General features: G+C 32.1%; 1 protein-coding gene across 2 annotated transcripts; it reads left to right on the plus strand.

The window, feature by feature from the left end:
* The first annotated feature begins 2,830 nt into the window (after positions 1-2,830).
* LOC114304517 (early-responsive to dehydration stress protein (ERD4)) lies at positions 2,831-13,369 on the plus strand. 2 transcript variants are annotated; one of them, XM_028249678.2, is made up of 11 exons: positions 2,831-3,576; positions 5,182-5,334; positions 6,953-7,088; positions 8,123-8,224; positions 8,319-8,438; positions 8,598-8,678; positions 9,564-9,904; positions 10,066-10,311; positions 10,865-11,189; positions 11,812-12,045; positions 12,836-13,369. In XM_028249678.2, exons 1-11 carry the CDS (start codon positions 3,266-3,268, stop codon positions 13,235-13,237), a joined length of 2,451 nt encoding a protein of 816 aa, XP_028105479.2. In that variant the 5' UTR covers positions 2,831-3,265; the 3' UTR covers positions 13,238-13,369. The 2 variants fall into 2 exon arrangements, with proteins under 2 accessions (XP_028105479.2, XP_028105481.2); XM_028249680.2 differs by lacking the exon at positions 2,831-3,576 and adding an exon at positions 3,899-4,152.
* The last annotated feature ends 5,381 nt before the right edge of the window (positions 13,370-18,750 follow it).

The raw sequence follows: 18,750 nt of genomic DNA on the forward strand, positions 1-18,750 counted from the left end.
AATATTTCAATAAAATACAGTAAAATTTCTATGTGGAGTACACCTAATTTTTTTCTTGTCATCATATAGAAAGATCAAAACCCATTGTATTGCATTCACACCTTGTTGTTTGTATCATTTCATGTGTTACACAGATTGATTTAAGAAGGTACACTATTCATATTTATTATTACTAATATAATAATGAACAAATTATGTAAAAAATGAGATTATCACAATGTTATTGTCTATTAAATGTATATATAAATAAAATTAGTATAGAGATTTTAAATTACAACCATTTAATATTGAGATTCTTAAAATATCATTTTAAGTTTATATTACATTAATCTGTCATGGATGATTGAATTAATTGATTCATGAACTAATTAACAATTCGCATCATTCGCAATCAATTTAAGAGTTAAAATCCTTAATATTAAGATTTTATAAGATAAATGACATACAATATTTTCATAGTAATTAAGGTCTCTCAACATTTCTATAAAGAAAATTTGACTCAGAAAAATTTTACCCGACTTAAAGAAATTTCATATGACTGAGAGAAATTTCAATTTTCACAGAGAAGAAATTTCGAAATTTCTCTTAATCGGGGCCGAAATTTCTCTATGATCATACCAGATAGATTTCAAAATTTCTCTGAGTTGGAGCAAAAATTTCTCTAACTCGGGCAAAATTCTTTTACGTCGAATTTTCTTTGTGAAAATATTGAGGGACCTTAACTAATAAAAAAAACATCTTGGACCTCTCATACTATACAAAGTTGGAAAAGGATATTTCACTAATTTTTTTTCTTGATTTTTAGGGACTTGAACATTGGTAAATTTCTTTCACATTCCTAAGGTTTCAAAAAATACAATTAACCACCAAAACTTTGGTATAATTATATTAGTATTTTTTAAAATTTTAATTCACATAATAGTGAAGTCATTTTTTTATTAATAATATTTGCCAGTCATATCGATAAAAAAAAAATTATTATCTTTGTTTTACTAAAAAAATATATTTATTTTAGTATTTTCACACTATCTGCGCTAGTTTTAATTACTTAATTTTATTAAAAGAGAAATTAGTGTAATTATGTCAAAAGAATAAGACTAATTATATTTTTCTTAAATCTTAACAAGGTTTTGTTTCATGGAATTGAAGCATCAAATTAGATTTCATGTCTAATAGATTTATTAGTCTTTCAGTTGGTTAGAAAGTAAGGTTAAAACAATAGTTAAATACAAATTATTTTCAATCAAATCGTCAAAAAAATTAAGGGTCTAAATGTTAATATTTGGGCCTGCTTGTCTCTAATCCACATTGGACAGTGATGTTAGGTCCATGGGATCCATCTTGAGTTTTATTTTGAATTGTTCAATGTGTAGAGCTCGTTAAGTATTTTATTCCTGTAAAAAATCACATTGATCGAATATCGATAGCTACTTCATCGGATTAAATTTTTATAAATAATTTATTTTAAAAATTATATTTATTATTGATATAAATTTGATCCGATCAAATATCTATATCAAATAATATAATTTTTTACAAAAATAAAATATTTGACAAACTTCACATAAATATTTTTAATTATTAAAAATAAGACACATGGTCCTTACGGACTCAACCGCCCTTAATATTTAGGTCAAGTTTGGCAAGTTGTCAAAAAGTCAAAAAGTTACTCAAAAAGTTAAAAAGTTATCACTATTTACCAAAAGTCAAAAATTACGGCTGCACAACTCTCAATTCTAATTTTTCCTTACACACTAATTTATACAATTTTTTAATACACATTTTTTCATAAAAAGTCAAAAAGTTAACCCAAACATTCATATTTTTTTCTCAATTTTTTAGTCCAAAAAAATAAAAAATGCACTTATTTAGGACATGCTAAACAACCCCTTACTCCCTAAACAAAGTAGTACGGTAATTAGCAGAGCGGTGAGATTCATGCTGGGATTTTAATTAAAAATCATTAAAATTTGTTAAATTTTAAGGAGACTTACTTGTATATCTTGATAGGTGAACTTATTATTCAATAGGTCATATGATAATTAATGATATTTTTTATCAAACATTATTAAAAAACGTCACAATTATTAATTTTCAGCAATAGTTTAAAATTTTGTCACAAAAAATGTCACTAATTATAAGTTTTAATGATAGTCTTAAAAAATAATCACAAAAGAACGTCATTAATTTTTAACTTTCAGAGACAGTTTGAAAAATTCGTTACAGAAAAACGTCACTAATTGTAAATTTTAGCGACAATTTATAAAAATCGTGACAAAAAGTCTCTAATTGTCAATTTTTAACGACATATGTAAAAAATGTCACAAAAAATTATTTTTAACGATTATTTTAGAAATCCTTATTTTCAATAGGACTTTATAGGAATTAAAATAAATTATTAGGACCTATTGATAATTTACCCTAAATTTTATTTTACTGCTTTTTATGTTTTTTTGTTAAAAAATTAAAAAAATACTGAAAGAAATGAATTTCATTTAATTTAGTTTTTTTGAAAAATTTAAAAACATTTGTAGTTTACAATTTTGAAAATTATTTTTAAAATTATTTTCTCTCTCCTTCCTCTATCTTTTTTTTATTTTTTACATATCAATTGATCATTTTTTTTTTTTCTCTTTCCTTTCTCCTTTCTTCTCTTACATTTTACATATAAATCAATCAATTTTCTCTTATATTATCTATTCAATTACAAATCATTCTAAATTATAATTAAAAAAGTTTTTAAATTTTACAATTTTTTTTTAAAATTTATCTTTCAAAATTAATTTTCAAAACCCAACACAAAACGGAGAACAACAGCAGTCCCGGCGGAAATACAGGTGTTTGTCATATGATTGCACACGACACTACTTTCATTGCCGCCGCGACGAAAAGGTTAAAAAACCCATATGCAACAACAGAAAAGCACACTCAACACTGCACAATACGCATTACCCAAAACCCCAAAACACAAACACATCATTGAGCACAACACACAGTGACAAAACTGGAACACACCACAATCTCATCCTTTCAATAAACAAAAACAAAAAACCCAAAACAACAACCCATACTTGTAACAGATCAAAACCCATTGCTTCCCCACTTTCCTATTAGAAAAAGAAAAGAAAAGAAAAGAAAAGAAAGCTAACAATATTCTTTCCTTTCTTTCTTTTCTATCTCTGTCATCCTTTCATATCCCACCTTTGATTCTCTCTCTCTCTCCCCATTTTTCTCTCTCTTTCTCTCTTCTCTGCTTTGTTTGTCTATGGCGACTCTTGAGGATATTGGGGTCTCTGCATTCATCAACATACTCGGTACTTTTGCCTTCTTGTTGGCCTTTGCTCTTCTTCGGATTCAACCCATCAATGACAGAGTTTACTTTCCCAAGTTGTACATTAGTGGGGGCAGAACCAGTCCCAAGCACCGGAACTTTGTGGGAAAGTTTGTTAATCTCAATTGCTGGACTTACATTACCTTCCTCAACTGGATGCCTCAAGCTCTGAAGATGAGTGAGTCCGAAATCATCAACCATGCTGGTCTTGATTCTGCTGTTTTTCTCAGAATCTACACTCTTGGGTACTCAAAGTTTCCTTTTTTATTTGCTTTCTGTTGATTTTGTGGTTCTGGGTGTCGTTTGTTTCGTGAGAAAATGCAGAATTTGGATTTGTAGTTAATTTTCCGAAGAATTATATTTCTGGGTGGTGCTGTTTGTTTGTGGAAATATTCTGGAAAGTTTGCTTTCTGGGTAGTCAATTTTTTCCCCCTGTTGTGGCCGTTGTTTGGTAGTTGATAAAATTTTTGAACTCACTCTCCTTCAGAATTACTTTATGGGGGTAGTCATTTTCCTCTTTGTTTTTATTTATTTATATTTTTTTTAACGAATTTTACTCTTTTTTTTATGGTAGTTTTTATTGGTCTGAACTCGGAGTCTCTCTCTCCCCTAATCCTCTTTCTTGTCTAGTCCATTCTATATTTGATAGTAAATTTTATAGTTGTTCCCTTTTCAGCTCAACATTTTAGTTGTGCAAATGCAGGTTGTTGCTTGCTTTAGCTTTTCCTTCTTTTCTTCCCCAAAAGTACATTTATTTAGATCTTGAAGCTAGGTTTCAAAAACTGACTTTTTAATTTCCTCTGCTGTTTCCTGACAACAGGGTATGCAGTTTTCCTTTCTACTTTTCTGTTACTAGTTTTTTTGTTCTTGCTTGTTAATAGATAAGGTTTTCATGCTTAGGGCCTAATAAAATGTAGCAATTCCTTCTTGTTTTTGTGATTTTGTACTTTGTTATGTCTTAGAAAAATTAGGCATATTTGCCTGTTGATTGGTTCTGTTGGTAATTCTTGATTTAGAACAACAAAACATTTGTTTTGCAATTACTTCGTGTTAGTGTCTCCAGCACTGTTTTTTTTCTTTCTCTCTTTCAATACTGAATTCTGTCACTTTCTCACATGGTTGATGTTCTCTTCCCTTGCTCATGTTTTTTATTTTTGTAGTGATGATATTTGAATTCTTCCAACATTCCAGTTGATTTCTATTCTTTCTCAATTATTGAATTATTCTTGAACTGAGTACTTTTTTTGGCATGCTTAGATCACTTACCCTTGCCCAGGAGGTGTGTATTTTATAATTGACAACCCCTATTTGTTATGGAATTCAGGAATTATGCACAAGTATTGCAAGTCTTACAAATGTTCTAGTAATTCCTGAATTTAAGTCCAATCGACATGTCGGAGGAGATGTTTTCCCCTAAATATGTGACGTTCTTCCTCCATCTTGTCTATTTTTTGAATGAGTTTGAACTTGCTCATCATTTCATTGTTGAAAAGATACCTAATTGATTATTTAGTAGTGCTCAATAATGTTTACCCTTGTCCTTTGCTGAATGAGGAATATTCAAAAGAAGGCTCCCTTGGTATGTTTTCATTTAGACTTTGTGTGTGTGTGCACGAGCATGGGTGCCTGCATATGTGTGGGTGCATGATGTTTGCATGCTTGCTCTTTAATGTTAGGGTAGGGGGTAAGTTGTTTACCCAAGTCCAACATTCATGTAAACCTTTTATCTGGAATCACTTTACTTCATAATGTCAATTGTCAAAGAACACCCAATATCTTGGGTTGACTTTAAAGCTCTATGAAAAGTTGTTTTTGTACTTCTAAATATTTCTCCTTTTTTTATTTGACAGCTTAAAGATTTTTGGACCCATTACTATTGTGGCGCTTTTGGTTCTAATTCCAATCAATGTATCTGGTGGAACATTGTTTTTCCTTAGCAAGGAATTGGTTGTTAGCGACATTGATAAGCTTTCAATATCAAATGTTCATCCTAAATCTATTAGGTAAGTTTGTTTCTCTCACATAGAATGACATATTCGTTTGTCATATAGTTATATTGTGATATTGACTACATCTGTACCATGAAGAAAAAGAGTACTGATGATATGCTGCTATATATGTGGTTGACTTAATTTAGTTTTCATATACTTTTTAAACTTTGTGCATTATTATTTGTTTTTGTTTTCTTTGACAATGTCTTATTGGGAATGTAAATTTTGGACTACTTTTTAGTTCTTTTAAATGTTTATGATTTTTAATTTAATTCATTCATTTTTGCTTAACTTGGTCAATAGGTTAGTAGTTGCCCCAAAGGATACTGATTATGACACACAAACAGACACAAAACATTATGAGGTAACAAACAGATATTATTGGACTTCCACTCACAACTTTGATACCATGTTGGATTATCAATTGCTAGAAAAGCTTAAGCTGCCATAGAATGGGCCCAACAATTGGTTATTCTCGGTTAGTTTTGTATGAAGAATTTCCAAAAAAAAGTCCATTTCTAGAAAAAGCCCTTACTTTCTCAAGAAATTGTGTCAAACTTGCTTTAAATTTGCTTTTGTTTGACCTCATTCTGGTCAAGATGTGAGCTTATGGACATTTTGATAATTCAAAGTACTTAAAAGTTAAAACTGATATTCAATGAAATTTGTTAAGTTTTTGATAACCACAATTCACATCACTTCAAAAAAATTCTCTCTTAAAAATAAGATAAAAATATAATTAACAAATTTCTTGCTTAATATTGAATGTTGAATGTTGAATTTTCAACTAGTTATGCTTATATCACAGTTGTGGTATGCTGCCACCATTTTCCTCACCAATACCACAGTCACTCAGCCACCACCACGATCACTGCTGTCACTGTCACCAACATCCCTCCATCTCTACCATCAATATCACCGCCACTCAACCACTACTATAGCCACCACTACCAACAACCACAATCACCACCACCACCACTACCGTTGTTGCCACCACCATGTCCATTAACACCACTATAGCCACCATCATCCACATCTTCGCCTTACCTCCATTCCACCACCAACATCCACTGTCATCGTCATAGCCACCCCACGACCATCACCAGCCCAGCCCAGCCCAGCCCACCCCCACCAACTTCTCCACCTTTATTATCCTACCACAACATTATCACCACTACACCACCACACATCATTGCCAACTCACCGCCACAATATAAGAGTAGAAGAGAAAACTTAGAAAAAAAAAATAAATTTCAAACTTTACTTTCTTAAACATATCAACTAATTTAATTAAATTTAGCACTTAAATTTTAGTACATGTCAAGCTATTTTTCAGATTCAGTTTTTAGTATTACCATACAACACCTTATGATTTTATTTTTTTAGTTTTTGAGTCTGTTGTTGCTGTGTACTGGTTTCATCTTCCTTGATTAAGTCTTTATGCTTAGAAACCAAAATTTGAGGGTGCATTATTACATAGGCTTTTAAGACTGTCAACTGTAAGATATTTGTTGATAAACTGTAAAACTTGCAATAATGTTGGTTCACATTTTTCTTTTTCTTTCTTCCTTATATATCTTTCTATAGATCTGCAATCCTACCTTTTGAAACTTTTATGATTAAATTTCAGGTTTTTTGCTCACCTATCAATGGAATATTTGTTCACATTCTGGACATGTTTTTTGCTCTACAAGGAATACGGTAGAGTATCATCAATGAGGTTGAACTTTTTGGCTTCTCAACACAGGCGTGCAGAGCAGTTCACAGTGAGTTGAGCTTCAATTGCTTTAGAATGATTGTAAAGAAAATTTCTTGCATGTCGTTTATTTAGAAAAGAATAATGTGATTGTTTTTCATTAAATGATGTTGTCTCAATGGTAATGATGTTTTATTGTCGTCGAGTTTCTTTCCTATATGCTCTGTCAAAAGCTTGCAATGCTAATTCTCGTCTCTTATACTTATTGTTATTTTTTCTTTTCTAAATGATACGAAAAGTTAGTATGTAATAATTCATAATTGGACAAAGAGAAGCTGTATGAAGAATTTCTGTGGATTGGGCACAAACTACGTGCCATTAGAGTTGTATTATATTATAACTAGTGTGATGTTATAGATCCTACTACCAGTAATATCTGATCAACTAGGTTTTGCTCCACCACTTTTGTGAGCCTCAATCAATTCCTCTTGAGTTTTGCTCCTGCTAATGTACTCTCCATGCCTTAACACATCAGCTAGGTTTCATACAATGTATCCCACAAAAATTTATAAAGGGGAAGATGCTTTACAGTAGGTAATCAATGATTTGACCTGTCTACTTGCCTATATGTTACTGTATCTTGTATTGTCATTTTCAGCTACACTGATTCAGGTTCTGATTAATACTGATTTAGGTGCTGTAGTTCCATATATTTCATTTCATACTTTTATGCTTGTGCCATTTGAGATCCCCAAGACCAATTTTTAGAATTTTGTGTTTTATATTCTTCCACATGCATAAATGTGTGACTATGTTTTATATTGGTTGTCTACCTACCACACCCTTCCTTTATTCGGGCTTGGGACCAACTGTGTAAAAGATAAAATATTAAGCATGACACAGACGAGCAAAATAGAGGAAGGCCTTGGAGAACTTGGGCTGAGGTGATAAGAAAGACGTGACCATCTTAAACTTAGCTGAGGATAAAACTGCTAATACTCTGGTAGGAGAAAATGGATCTACGTAGCCATTCCAAGTAATTGAGACAAAGGCTTGTTGAGTTGAGTTGAGTTGACTATGTTCTTACTTATGCATAATCTGCAGGTATTGGTCAGGAATGTGCCGCATGTTTCTGGTCGCTCAATTTCTGACAGTGTGGACAACTTCTTCAAAACAAATCACCCCGATCACTATCTTTGTCACCAGGTAATATGGTTCATCTATTGAAGTTTCTTCTGTGGGCTTGTCCATCATTTTTGGTCAATTTGTTGCCATGTTATATCTTTTTCATTTTATTCAGGCTGTCTACAATGCAAACAAATTTGCCAAACTTGTGAGAAAAAGAGAGAGGATCCAAAATTGGCTGGACTACAACCAGCTTAAGCTTGAAAGACATCCAGACAAAAGGCCAACGAAAAAGGTAGCTCATGTTATTCACCCAAAATCATGTTATACAGACAAGATATGTTGAAAAAGAAACGCATGGTCACAGTTTCATAAGCCAGTTCAGATGCTATTTAACATTTCATTTATGTGTCTGGAATTTTGGTTTTAACATTTTGTAATATTTCATCTTCAGTTAGGATTCCTTGGGCTTTGTGGTGAAAGAGTTGATTCTATTGAATTTTATAAACAACAGATCAAGGATCTTGATAGAAGAGTAAGTTGTGCCTGCTATTTCATCTAAAATCTATTCATCTCTTGTAATTTATTCATTGTATTTTCATTGGTTTGTTTTGTCATAAGGGATCTGAGCGGCTTTTTTTACGTGTTGGCTGTTGGCTACCTAACACACAACCCTCCTCCTTAACCCGGACTTGAGACTGCCTAAGAGTGAACCAAGAAGTAAAGATTGAGAACCAAGAACTACCTAAGAGTAAACATTTTCGTTATTTAGGGTCGATTATCACAACAGCGGGGGAGATTAATGCAGATATGGCCCATAGGATTAAGGCGGGATGGTGTAAGTGGAGAAGTGCGTCTGGGGTATTGTGCGATAAACATGGGATGGCTATTAGACCAGCAATGTTATATGGGACGGAGTGTTGGGTAGCCAAGGATCAACATGTAGATAAGATGAGTGTGGCTAAGATGAGGATGCTAAGGTGGATGTGTGGTAAGACTAGACAAGATAGAATTAGGAATGAGTGTATTCGGGAATAGGTAGGAGTACCACCGATAGAAGATAAGTTGAGAGAGAATCGATTGAGATGGTTTGGTCATATTCAACGGAGACCAACAGAGGCAGTAGTGAAGAAATGCGATGCTGTGACGGTAGATGGAAGTATTAGGGGATAGGATAGGCCTAGATTAGCGTTGGCTAGCGTTGTAAATAGAGATATGAATCTACTTAATTTGACTAATGAAATGGCCTTTGATAGGGCTGCATGGAGAAAAATGATTCATGTAGCCGACCCCATTTGATGGGATTTAAGACTTGGTTTGGTTTGTTTTCTTAAATAAGTGTGCAACTCATTTATACTCAAATATAATATTTGTTTTCCCTTATTGAGTTACTTTGACAAATTCTTTATACTATTGTTAGTTAACGATGGAGCGCCAGAGAATTCTGAAGGACCCAAAAGCTATTATATCAGCTGCATTTGTTTCATTTAATTCACGATGGGGGGCAGCTGTGTGTGCACAAACTCAGCAAAGCAAGAATCCCACCCTGTGGTTAACAAACTGGGCCCCGGAACCCCGTGATGTATACTGGAAGAATCTGGCGATACCATTTGTTTCTCTCAGCGTTAGGAGGCTTTTGATATCGTTGACGGTCTTTGCTTTGGTGTTCTTTTACATGATACCCATTGCTTTCGTGCAGTCACTTGCAAATTTGGAGGGTCTTGAAAGGGTTGCTCCTTTCCTAAGGCCTGTTGTTGAAGTGTAAGTGAAATTTCAACTTGCAGTGTGCTATTTTATGAATCTTGATTAATATGATTGCTGATTTGTTTGTTTCTCAAATGCATTGTGTCTCTCTTTTATTTATTTCTTTCTAAGCATGTGGTCATTTTTATAACAAAAAATCTTTTGGCAATTTGGTGCAGGAAATTCGTCAAGTCATTCCTACAGGGATTTCTTCCTGGTCTAGCTCTCAAAGTTTTCTTATACATTCTTCCAACAGTTTTGATGATTATGTCAAAAATTGAGGGACATGTGGCATTGTCAGTACTAGAACGAAGTGCATCAGCAAAATATTATTACTTTATGTTGGTGAATGTTTTCTTGGGGAGCATAGTAACGGGAACAGCTTTCCAGCAGCTTCATGCTTTCCTTCACCAAGCGCCCACCCAGTAATATTCCATATCCCTATGCTGAATCATATTGATTTTCTTTCTTTCTTTGTTTCTCTTAAATTTTTTTTTTTTTTTTAATGTTTTTCTTTGCTTTGCTGTTAAATCCATGGATTTTGCCCCACATTCTGGTCTATGTTCTTTGGTGCAATGTTTTAATGGATTTAGGTTTTCAAGTGGTGGTCTTTGTCTTGGTCTAGATACAACTTGCTATAAGACAAGCACTCTTTGATACTCATCCTAGTGCTTAAAAGATTAAAAAAAGTGCCATAGATCAAAAAGTATATTGAATATTTGTGCAAATGATTGAGCGATACTAACAGCATGCTTCTTTTAATATGTTCAAATCAAACTATTCATTTCAATTGCTATTCACCTGGTGAGTAGTATGACTAGAAAAACTTTAGATACCAAAAATTTGTCCCGCAAAGAGCAACTTGCAGAGAAAAAAAATATGTAGTTTACCTTTTAATCTTAGTTGATCTCTCTTGCTTTTCTGTATTTTTTGGATATTACATGACTAATGTTAATTATAACTTGTTTTTTATTGTAGGATTCCTAGAACCATTGGGGTATCAATACCAATGAAGGCTACTTTCTTTATTACATATATAATGGTTGATGGGTGGGCTGGAATTGCAAGCGAGATTCTCAGGTTGAAGCCTTTGGTCATTTTTCACCTTAAGAACACGTTCTTGGTGAAAACTGCGAGGGACAGAGAGAGGGCAATGAACCCTGGGAGTGTGGATTTTCCAGAGACTCTTCCAAGCCTTCAACTTTACTTCCTTCTAGGAATTGTATATGCTGTGGTTACTCCCATCCTTCTTCCTTTTATTCTAGTCTTCTTCGCCCTTGCATACCTTGTTTATCGTCATCAGGTTAGTTTCTTCCTGAATTTGGGTTTTGGTTTTCTTTTGTAAGGTAGTTTTAGTACTGTTTAGTTTAGTAAGTTCAATGTGAAACAGTGAGTATATAGCATAGTACTTCAGGTTATGGAACTCTATTTTTGACAAAATAACTAAGACTATAAACTGCCTTCATTAGTCATTAGCAAAAATGTATTGCTACTCTTTGATTTGGGGAATTATTTAATGCCTTGCATATTATAACCCGAAGGAATTTCTTACCTCATTTCTGGTTATGGAACTCTCTATTTGTCTGTCTCTAGCTGTGGTTTTATATGCACATAATATTGTTATGCTCAAGCAATATGAAGTAATTTTCACTGCTAATAAATTATTTTCAGTCACAATTCAAGAGACGTATGATTATCAAGTCCCTGCCTGATAAAACCATGTCTGCAATTCACAATTAATAAAGAGAACTTTGTCAGATTGACCAAAATAATTGATTACGGATGTTTATTTTTCTAGGTTCAAATGATCAAAGATAATGTTGTCTCATTGAGAAAAATAATTGATAATCTGGAGCTAGATTTTTCTATGTTGAGTTGACCCTAGTATTCCATCTTAATATTTTCTACTATTCTTGGTCACACAGGTAATTAATGTGTACAATCAACGATATGAGAGTGCTGCTGCATTTTGGCCGCAAGTTCACAGCCGCATAATATCAAGCTTGTTGATATCTCAGCTTCTTTTGTTGGGTCTGCTCAGCACAAAAAAGGCTGCAAGTTCCACTCCTTTGCTTGTTGCTTTGCCTGTATTGACTTTAGCATTCCACAACTACTGCAAAAAACGCTTTGAGCCTGCATTCAGAAAGTACCCCCTTGAGGTAAGCTCCATCAATCTGAATATCAATTACTATAGAAAGAATTTCAGTAGCTTTTTCTAATAAATACTTGTGCTAGACTGTTCATCTATGTCGGTTGCTGAAATAAATTATGATTGTAGTTGTGTCTAGACTCGTCGCAACATCACACACAGGTTATCACAACAGATAATAAATCCTACTTCATCATAGTTACTTTTTGGACTCATAAACCAACCTACATTCAATCCACATCAGGAAACCAGCTGTGCCTTCTGTGGGTGTTGTTCTTTTTGTGTGGAATTGTTGTCTACGGACTTTAAATTGATGAAGGTTTCTTAAAGGTCACTTGTACTTACAGAAGCGAGATTGGTAACAGTTAAAAGAGTGTAAGGTAGTGTCTGTGTCCCATCAAACCAAAAATTTGCATACTAACAAACAAAAGCAATTTTAATCCTTTCTCATGATATAATCTGAAATTACTAACCTCTACTATACACGTGCACACCTTTTTAGCCCTGAATAATTTGCTGCTTTTTTTTTTTTTTTTTTGGTGAGATATTTTCTCTAGGGCTTTTTCATTCATTATTTTCATTTTATTTCGCAAAGAAATATGATAATCTTGCAAAATCAATCATGATGGACATGGTTTTTTTATTATGGTTGTTTGATGCACAAGGTAAAAATAATGCACATAATTCTTTTTCTTATTATATCTAACTTTGCAATCATGTGAGTTATGGATCAGCATAATTTCATTTGTTTTTTATTGGTTATACTTTAATAGAAGTACACTTCTTCTCCTCCACTTCAGGAAGCCATGGCAAAGGATCTACAAGAGCGTACTTCAGAACCTGACCTCAATCTAAAATCATACTTGTCTGATGCATACTTGCATCCAATTTTCCACTCGTTTGAAGAAGTTGAGTTAACCGAGGTGAAAATTGACAAGCACCAGACTCACATCACCAGTACCGCCATTAATGAAATCCACAATCACATCCCAACTCCCTCAGCAAGTGAAACAAGTACGCCATCACCATCGCCACCTCACTATGCCTATCAGTTTGAAGATCAGCCGTCGAATACTGTCCATCAGTATGCCTATCAGTTTGAAGATCAGCCGCCGAATACTGTCCATCAGTACGAAGTCGAGCAGCCTTATAATGTGTATCATTACGGCATTGAGCCGCCCTCTAATGTTTATCATTATTGAAGTGAGATTTGGTTGTTTAGATTGGTGTTTAGTTCCATTACACACAGTGCTAACCACTGTTTTGGATGTGTGAACTGTAATTATTATTCATGAATGTATAAATGCTAATGGGTTATGAGCTTTTCTTGAAAACTTGTCAACTTCTATTTACTCCTTTTGATTCGCAAGACTTGGTAAATTTTAAAAATAGGGCAGCCAATTTTATTTTATTTTTTCCAATGGAAAGAAAAACAAAAGAAACAAAGATTAAGCAGGCAGCTTGGAGACATTCGAAGGAGAGATTGGAGGCACATCTTCCATCCAAACTAACAGAGGATCGGCATTGGCCACGAGCCTCCTTTGCATTGAATTAGCCTAAATTCTCAATCTCTCGAGCAAAGCACAAGGCCTTCAGAGGAGCTTTAGCTTCAAGGAGGTGTACATATCCTCTGTCAAAGAAATTTCTCAGACATGTCTTTGAATCTGAGCAAAAAGGCGCCCATTTTGATTCACCCAAACACTTCAAGCAAAAATGAAAAATAAACCAAGAATCAAATTATGATCCGTATCCATATTGTTTCCCCATCCTAATATTAAGTGATACGAATCATTTGGATAGAATTCACATTTGAAAACCAACTTGTAAGGGAGGACTGCATAAGAAACTTAGGCTGTGTTTGATTTAGGTGTGGAATCATAATTCCACTCTCCTATTTTGCTGTATTTGGATATAGTTTTTAAAAATTGATTCCACAAACACGTTTGAATTTTTTTTTCAAAACATGTTTGGCAGAGTGAGTTTTTGAATTTTGAAGTTGGGTCTACTCAATTGTCTGCCCAGATATCCTCCCAGACAATTTTTGAATTTTTAGATCTATCGGTCGTCCGGCCAGTTGACCAAAAGAGTGCTCTTTTTTTTTTTTTTTTTTTGCAATTGTCACTTGTTATTTGAAAAAAAAAATATATTTGTTTTTGATATTTTTAAAATATAGAAATTATTTTTTTGTAAACCACAATGACAAATTATTAAAAATTAACCAAAAAAATTAAAATAAAAATTAATTTGTCATAGTAATTTTTAAAAAATAAAAAAATATTTTTAAACAAAACAATTAAAAAAAAATTCCAATCAATTATACAATCAAAAGTAATTTTAAAGCACTAGCTGAATATTTTTTTTAACAAAAAATAATATATATTTTTTAATATCTTAAATAAAAAAATATTTTCTGAATTTTTAAAATTTTTTAAATAAAAAATTTATTTTTTTCAATAATTATTTTTTTGAATTGAATTTTAAAAAGAGTTTGGTTATGAATTTTGAATGGAATTTTCAATAGCGTTTTAAGTTATTTGTTTGGTTATGAGTTATAAGTTTTTGAATTAAATTTTGAAAACTCTTTCAAAACTCATAACTAAACAACTTTTCTTATTTCAAAATTCATTTTAAAAATTAAAAATTCAATTCAAAACTCTTTTCAAACCTCATAATCAAACAAATTTTCTCTTCTCTTTTTTTTTGATTCAGTTCTTCTTTTTTTGATTCAGTAAATTTTCTCTTATCAAATCATGATTCAACAACTCACAAACTCAAAATATAATTTTATTCCCAAATCATTATTCTAAAACTAAATCAAATGCAACCTTATACTTACATGACCAAATCTACTGACAATTGAAGTATAATCGTAACATTTCATTAATTTTTTTTTATTTTTTTTATTAATTTTTTTTTTTCGTTGTCATTGTTTTGGTGATAATGTAATTCATTAAATTTTTTTTTTTCTTTTGTCTTTGTTTTGGGTTAGAAGGTGTAATTCATAAATTTTTTTTGTCTTTACTAAAGCCGTTTTCATGTAAATTTTTTTTCTTTTTTGTTTTGTCTTTGTTTTGGGTTAGAAGATGATAATGTAATTCATAATTTTTTTTTGACTTTACTAAAGGCGTTTTCATGTTTAATTTAATTTTTTTCTTTTGTCTTTATTTTGGGTTAAAAGATGTTATTCAGAAATTTATTTTGGCTTTACTAAAGCCGTTTTCATTTAAATATATATATTTTTTATTTTGTCTTTATTTTGGGTTAGAATGTGATAATGTAATTCAGAAAACCGGTTCAGTAAAACTGTTTTCTAGCCGTTTTCATTAAATTTTTTTTTTTTTCATTTTGTCTTTGTTTTGGGTTAGAAGGTGATATACATGCTCTACAGTCCGAAGCACACCCACACACTGTGCAATTCGACGAACAACAACGAAAGGTGAGACGCGAAGAGCACCGCGGAGTAGGCTCAGAAGACGAAGGCCACCGTGAGAGCTGCAGCAAGAAGGAATAAGAGAAAGATCTCAAATTTTGATGATGTATTTTTTACATACGAATGGTACTTTTTTCGTTTTTTGCTATGTAATGTAACTTGTATGTAATTTGAATTCTGATTACGAACAGAAACTTATGTAATGTAAATATTGGGTCGGAGTTGATGTTATTGTGATTCAATTGGTTTCGCTTATTTCATAAGACTGATGTTGTGCAATGAATGAATGAATGTAAAGGTTATTTGTTTTATTCAATTGGTAGTGTAGTTTTTTGTAAGAATGAGAACATTATTTGTTATATTCAATGAATAATGGTTACATTATTGGGTTCTCACGATTAAGAAGATGAACAAGTTAAGAGAATGTGTATTTCTCCTAAAATAAATTTAGCTTTGCTTTACTCCATGTGTGATTTTTAGCTTTGCTTGAAGTAAATTTAGCTTATGTTTTGGATTTAGCTTATTCATTGAATGTAACAAATTTAGCTAAATTTAGCTTAGCTTTGCTTTACTCCATAAATGCCGACACGGTTAATTCTCATGTTGCTTTACTCCCTTTCTTAAAAAGCTAAAAAATCCAAAACATTCACGTGGATGGTGATTTTGACTTGTTCATCTTCTCTTTCCGCATTCCATCGATGTCGTTCCCCATAACCGAATATGGAATGCTGAAAATCCAGAGTTGGACAAAGGATGGTTTTCGTTGATAAGAAGCAACTTGTACATTCTATGAAATTGTACCATGCAACAAATAATCAAGAGTATAAAGTCATAACCTCCAAGCGAGACGTTTGGGTGTGTGCTTGCAAGCACGATTGCAAATGGTGGTTGCGTGCATCTCTTAGTAGGACGCATGATCTTTTTGAAATAAAGCAGTACAGGGGTCCTCACCATTGTTTACACCCACGAATGAACAGGGACCACACTAATATTAGCTCCAGTTACATTGCTTCTCATCTTTTAGGACAAGTTGCGGTGAGCATACAAAATAAATGTTTACATATATATACATATTTGTTTATTTATAGTGTTCACACCAAAATAATCTGACTCATAGGTATTGTCGTATGCAGAATGAACCTGATATGCCAATTAAGAATGTCATCGAAGATATCAAAAAGACCATGAACTATAGTATATCATACAAGAATGCGTGGCATGCAAGGGCAAAGGCAATTAGAATGGTATTCGGGGATTGGGATGAATCATATAGGATGTTGCCTAAATTCGTGCATGCATTACAAACATCTAATCTTGGCACCATCGTGCAGTGGAAGCATAGATATACCGGAGGTACAACCATTATGCCCGTCTTCCACTTTGTTTTCTAGTTTTTCAAACCCGTCATCGATGGATTCAGTTATTGTAGGCCTGTTATAACCATAGATGGTACGTTCTTATACGGGAAATACACTGGTGTGTTGCTTGTAGCAACGATTGTCACTGCCAATGGCAAAGTATTACCGCTTGCATTCACTGTTGTCGATAGGGAGAGTTTGGAGTCTTGGTCGTTCTTCATTTCAAATATCAATCAACCTGTTCCATAGATAGTTAAAATAAACCTTATGTTTTGGATTTTTTAGCTTTTTAAGAAAAAGGCTTACAACACATAAAGAATGTTGGTTTGTTTGGACATAACTGTCTATGGAGCTCCTGTGTTCTATTTTTTTTCATTATTTATTACGATTAACATAATGCTCTTGTGCACGGTAAATGTAAATTTTTCATTTTTCATGTTTCTTCTTCTTTATTTTGATAACATTTCAATGTTGATTTGGTTTTTACAAGTGGATTTCTAAACAAGTTTTTTGTGTTAACAATCCATCCCTAAAATGAAATTTATAAAATATAAATTTCATTCACAACACTTAACAAAATTTCTAGTGTCACCACTAATTTTGAATGTCACGGAATTAAATCAGATGAGACACTTATTAATTATAACATTGAAAATTTTTATAAAAATATTTCACATAAATTTTTACGATTGATTTCAAGAAAAATAAATATATATATATATATATATATATATTATTTGTAACTAGTATATCATATATAATATAGAAAAAAAATGTCAAAGATATAAGTAGATATTGTTTGTTGTCATTGCTCTTTTGTCTTAATTCAAAACACTTATTCAGGCTGATTCAAAAATACCAGAATTCAGTATAATTTTAAAAACACTTATTTTGTTTTGTTTTCATAAATCTTTATATATTTTTTAGTATTTTGATAAAGTAGACAGATATATCACATATTTAAAAAATCACCACCCAATCAAATATTTTTCTTATTCAGTGAGATTGGACAAAATTGGACAAGTCATACAAACATCTTAAATCATAGTGTAAGTTTTGTATGAAATTATTATTTTTCTCATTGAGTTAAAAAAACTCGATTGATTTGGATAATATAAAATAGAGGTTTCAAACATTGTTCTTCATTTTTTAAAACTACTGATCCAATTCTTCAAATTTATGGACAATTAAAGATAAGTTAATTTGATTTGCTTAAACTTGTGCCATTAGGGACCTTAATGACAAAGTTATTTTCTATGTGAAATAGTAACGCTCGTCCACTTTTTAGAGGTCATAGAGCTTTGTTATGAAATTCAAACAAAAAGCTCATTTTGGCTCGTTCAATACCTATTGAAAAAACTTTTTCTCAATTTGTTAAGTTTTGTGACGAAATTTTAATTTCTACTATAATGCTATTATATGTATTACAAATTCAGCTCATTAAATTTTTTAAAATTTCTATTACAAGAATATAAAATTAAATGTTAGTATCTTATGATGAAATGTCTTCAAATTATTCTAATATCAAAGTTAATATTTTTTATAAAAATTATTAATTTCATTGAATGTATATTAAAAATAATACATGATATAGCGGTTTGGTTTTATTTTTTTAACTTTTTTTTGATTTTTTTTTGGAAAAATATAAATAAATTTGACAAAAAAAAATTGTTTGCTTTGATTTTGCAAATGGTTGTGGAAGAATGTGGCACCTCCCAAAAATCAGTTTTTTTTGTTGATTGGCTTGGAATGGCAGAGTGCAATCCGGTCTAAGTGGAAACCTTTAGCGAAACCCAAATGAAAATAAATCCTAAGAATGTTTGTATAATATTTTGGGTGCCTCACCCCAAATACAGTGAAATAAACCAAACGAAACTAAACCAAACAAAGCTTTATGTCCCAACCAAGTGGGCTACGATACGTGAAT

This window comes from Camellia sinensis, chromosome 13, assembly GCF_055761805.1.
Source record: "Camellia sinensis isolate YWXY chromosome 13, ASM5576180v1, whole genome shotgun sequence".
Classification (NCBI taxonomy): Eukaryota; Viridiplantae; Streptophyta; class Magnoliopsida; order Ericales; family Theaceae; genus Camellia; species Camellia sinensis.